General features: G+C 40.5%; 1 protein-coding gene across 1 annotated transcript in view; it reads left to right on the top strand.

Moving 5' to 3' along the window:
- Positions 1 to 5,122, top strand: part of LOC103373259 (tyrosine-protein kinase Mer) — a 26,473-nt gene that overhangs the window by 10,406 nt on the left and 10,945 nt on the right. The window contains exons 4-6 of the mRNA XM_008303108.1: positions 1,867 to 2,022; positions 2,144 to 2,476; positions 3,646 to 3,838. Of these exons, the coding sequence (XP_008301330.1) occupies positions 1,867 to 2,022; positions 2,144 to 2,476; positions 3,646 to 3,838 (682 nt within the window). The remainder of the gene's footprint in view (positions 1 to 1,866; positions 2,023 to 2,143; positions 2,477 to 3,645; positions 3,839 to 5,122) is intronic.

Below are 5,122 nucleotides of genomic sequence, written 5' to 3'. Positions count from 1 at the left end.
GTTACTGTTTGAACCTGTTGTATATCTTGTAGCTTAATTTGAACGCTCAGCCAGCAAAAACTATTCCTGCTCCCACACGACTGCTGGATGTAGTCAACCATTAAAAACTAACACAGCTGTAATTGCAACACTGGCAATGCTGGCTATATAATCTGTACTATGGTACAGTATCATGTTGTCAAAAAAGACTTGGCAGAGGCACTGAAAGTGATGCAAAACAGGTGTGATGACTGACAGACCATGAAGATGCTGGACCAGCTGGGCACAGGGTCTGCAGCTTGTAGGTGGATGTCTGGCTGAATGGTAGAGCGGAAGCTGGCATGAATGGCAGACTTGGGAGGAGAATCTGAAGCATAGCAGCTGTGAATTTTACAAGAGAGCAAATGAGTAGCACTGGAAGCACACAAGTTAAATTCAGCTTTGGCCAAGGCAATACTATGTGAGTGACGGCAAAAGTATCTGGCGTATGTAATTGAGAGTAGAGCTCAGGGAGTCCAGTGACTGCTACCAGAGGAAAGTGAGTCAGGCACACATACACACACATTCACAGACAAGCAGAGAGAACAAACAAGAAACCACAGGGGAAGGTAAAACAAGGAAGACACAGGAAAGCAGCAAGGCATTGCCAGGACCATGACAGATGTAATCACTGGATCGCAGCTGGTTGTGAATACAGAAGAAGTCGGTGCCCCCTCAGCTGTGGCTGCTCAGACACTAGTATACACCATTGAGCTGATTCAGCAGGTTTCTCATTGACCACTGCTGAGCCACTGTATTATTGTAGCCTTGGGATGTCAGCTGTCAATTTGACAGTAGCCATCCAAAAGAGATTTGTCTTTTAGAATAAATTCTGAGCGATGAATACACCACATGAAACATCAAATCATTCACCTCGGGTTTCCCTAGACTTGTAGTGCATTGTAGACAGATCGGACCAAAACACAAACGCTTTGCATGCATCAGAAGAAGTGTAACGCATATTTCAAGTTCACAGAAAACAAGAAATTCTTGCCGTGACCCTTGGGGGGCTCCATATGTTTTAGATGCCCACAGATAAAAATATGACAAGTCTGTTCATGTCAAAAGTCATATTAGAGGACCAGCTACAATCAAATATAAGAGGGGATGGTCAAAAATCTAATTACCCTACAAAGCAGTCCATAATTAAGTTAATAAGTTGTACCTATGAGAACATTTTTAAACATTATTAAACTGGACACATCGCCATGTTTAGAAGGTGGTTGAGGTTTCCAAGTACTAAAATAGATGCAACATTGTTGTGCTTCATTTTTGTTCCCACTGATCATTTATGCAACAAGTTCAAATACATGAGTGTGTTCTGATTTGTTGTTATTTACTCTCTCATTTCCAATCTATGGGGGCAGTGATGGCTCAGCAGCTGATGATCAGAAAGTTGGTGCTGCCAAGCTGCCATTGTTGGGCCCTGAAGGAAGGCCCTTAACTCCCTGCTTGAGGGGCATCTTGTCATTATTGACAATGTGTTCTGACCCCAACTGGGTTATGTGACAACAAAATTTCATAGTGTTGTAATGTATTTATGACAAATAAAGACTTGTTCCTCATTCAATAATTAACAATCTCCCTCTGGCCCCCTGATTTAGACCAAGAGAACTGTGTTTCAAAATTCTCCCAAGTGTCAGCTGAGCCCAACGGTTTCTCTGTTTGGTCTTATAGTTATGGAACTGTTGCTGACTGAGTTTGAAAATATCTTTTAGGTGGATGTTTATAAAGTGTAGGGCTTTATGTGTTAGAAATGAATGGTTTTGTACAAGTGTTTCATGCACAATGTCCAATTGCTCTGTAGTGATACAGTGAATAGGAGGCTCACTCTTTCTTTTCCACCAGCCTGTAGGATTGGTTACTACAAAGCAGCCAATGAGAGTGGAGGATGTCAGCTGTGTCCAGCAAATACCAGAACCCAGAGGGAGGGATCAGAGAGATGTGACTGCCTACAAGGTTTCAGCCGTCTGCCAAATGACCCACATGACCTCGGCTGCACCAGTAAGGAACAATTAGTGGATTTGCTAGAACTAACAACAAAAACATTCCATTTAAATTTGTTGGTTTACACATTACAACTTTAGTATCCTATTTGGACTAAGTATGTTTTTGCTTCTTACAGAGCAACCTTCTGCCCCTGTGAATCTAACAGCTCATCATCATAATGACTCTGTGGTGACAGTCACGTGGGACCCTCCTCATGACAGGGGAGGCAGACAGGAAGTGACATATCGTGTTAAGTGTGAGAAAGAAGCTGAGGCTGGCCGGCAGTGGGAGGAGTGTGGAGATGATGTGGTTTTCCTGCTAAATTCAGCAGAGCTGACTAACACATCAGTCAGCATCATGGGACTGAACCCACAGCGAGACTACAGATTATCAGTGCAAGCCTGGAACGACATATCCACCCTCCAGGGAGCTCCACATTTATCCACTGCTGCTATTACCATTCACAGATGTATGTAAGAAATAATGTCAACATATTATGTAGTCTGGGGGCCTGTAACACCATACCAAACCATGAACAACATAGTCTAGCTCTTCTCCATTGAATCTATCAGTGATTGTTTGTCCCAGATAACTGGCATCACAAAGGTGGTTATCACCTAGCTCTGTTAACTTTGTGTGTATTGTTCATCATTATTAGTCACTTTACTCTTGTGTTCTGTTAATACTCCGGAGGTGACTCTACATTTCCAGTGATGTGATTGGTCAGTAGTCAGCAGGTTGTTGACAGGTTTTCAACTGATGCTCAAATTTTGTGTTTAGCAGGTTCTTTCCCTCTTAAATGTGCAAGCTGTTTGATCCCTAAGACCATATATCTATGTGCCTTTTCAGCTACATTATTTTTTTAGTTTCACTTTTTATTTTGTCTAACTAACTTGACATTAGATGCACTCTAGTGTACTGTGAAGTTGCATTACTTGGGTTTATTGGGCCAACACTACAAAGAGTAGCAACATGGACATAGTAACAGACATATCATTACCTCATTAAATCATCAGCTTGTTTTATGCATCAGGCACAAACAGACGGACAGAGCTACAGAAGAAGTAAAAGTTATACTTTCCACCACTATGGCTGATGCAGTAGGTGTCTGTGCTGGTTCAAGTGACAACATAACAGCTAAATGATCAGCGTTTACTGGCATGAATGTGACCGCTTGAAATATTAACTCACATACTATCAAAAAACGGTCATTTTGGTCGCAGTCTGGAATCCTGTGAGTGGCTCAGCCAAATTTGGAGACATGGAACAACATTAACATGTATTTAACTTCATTCTTGTCTAATTTCTAACACTTTCTGAAAAATATCTAGAAATCTTAAGTTGCTAAATGCTTCACTTTGTATCTCTGCTGTAGTCGTGGAAAGAATAACCAAACAAGAAGCTAAAAGATGCTCAATGTTCAGTAGAGTGGAGAGGAACAGTTAGGAACAGAGTTAGATGCAAATTCTCTTTGGATTTGTAACTTTAAGGGACGATATGCAAAGTCTACATATTTATTGTTAATAAAAGTTAATTAGACAACCTAATTGGTTTGGGAGCATATTTAAGCCCCATAACCAAATGTATCTTTACAGTTAAAATGACTTCACGTCTAAGCCTCAGTTGTCTCTCTTACAGGGAAATTTCCTCCTGTGGTGACCACGGTTACCCCAGACTCAAACCACTCAGTTCTTAACATAACACCAGCTCCTCAGCACAAGAGTCGCTTCTCCATATGGCTCACAGTTGGTGTTTTATTTGGCGTCCTGCTGCTCATGGCTGTAATCCCTATTGCGATGTGTGTCCTGCGCAAAAGCTACACTAAACTCAGGTAAGGAACATTTCCCTTGTCTTTTTTCCCCCCTCCCATCCCCATTATGTATTAATGTAATTGTTTTTAATGAGGCCAATGATGTCAGCTTTGTTCTTGCAAAACAATACAGAACAATAATCAAAACAACTAGTTTTATTTATTTATTTGTTTGTTTGTCGTTGCTGCTATTGCAATGACTGACAGTGTACACAAAGGGGAGCTCTGCTCTTAGTGGATTTTCCTAGTAGCATGCTAGAACAAACTGTGCCATGGAGTAGGGAAACAATTCTCTACAGTCAGTTGCTCCACATTAGCCCAACTGTCTGTGATAGCTTATTTTTAAGCTGTTCATGGGACAGACAACAATCATGCTTTATTATTTAAAGATTTATATTGCATATGTGACACTGTCAGCACAAATATCAAGACTTTAAAAATGTTAGCAGGTAGAAATCACTAAATAAAGCTTCCTGGTATGTACAGTAGAGCTACATGCTTCTCAGGAGCTTAATTCAATTGCTAGTTGATGCAACTTTTAAGATTCAGTGACTCGTCTGAGCTAGATTGCGCAATGTACAGGATTTGTATCTGCCTGAGTGCCAAGATTTTCTTAAAAGTCGAAATGTATCCGATGTGAGCTCTTCCACACACTTGGTCCCTTTGGGATCACAGTACCTTGACCAAATAGAAGAAACAAACAAAAAGTAGTTTTTACAGAGTGTGTGATATTTCTGACATTTCCATCTTCACCATACACCTGCCTAAGAGTGTTCATTTTCCATCCTATTTTTGTGCTCTTTATTGTGAAACAGATTTAATGATAAAATCGACATTTTTACTATCAATCGACACTAAGAAACTGAAATAAAATTGTGGTGACACATGTCAGGGCAAGTGCACAATTTCTAAAACTATGAGCGCTCCCAAGAACACAGTGGCTTGATCATTGTGAAATGGAAGAAGTTTGTAGCCACCAGAACTCTTTTTATAGTTGGCCAAATTGAGTATCAGGGCTAGAAGGGCCTTGATCAAATATCCAACAGTCACTCTATCAGAGTTTCACAAGTCTTCTGCCAGAGTGACATCTCAGCAGCACTCCATCAATTAGACATTTATGGTCGAACAGCTAGATTGAAACTACTCTGACTTAAAGAAAAGCTACAGCCTGCTTAAAGTGCCATTTTAAAACTTTGACAGCATGAGGAAAAAAATTTTCTGGTCCAGTAAGACAAAAATTTAATTATTATGGCAAAACACCAAGCACTGTTTGTTGAAAAGTATGCACAGTTCACCATCTGGCTA

Source organism: Stegastes partitus, unplaced genomic scaffold, assembly GCF_000690725.1.
Source record: "Stegastes partitus isolate 25-593 unplaced genomic scaffold, Stegastes_partitus-1.0.2 Scaffold1937, whole genome shotgun sequence".
Lineage (NCBI taxonomy): Eukaryota > Metazoa > Chordata > Actinopteri > Pomacentridae > Stegastes > Stegastes partitus.
This window is presented reverse-complemented; position numbering and strand designations above follow the sequence as displayed.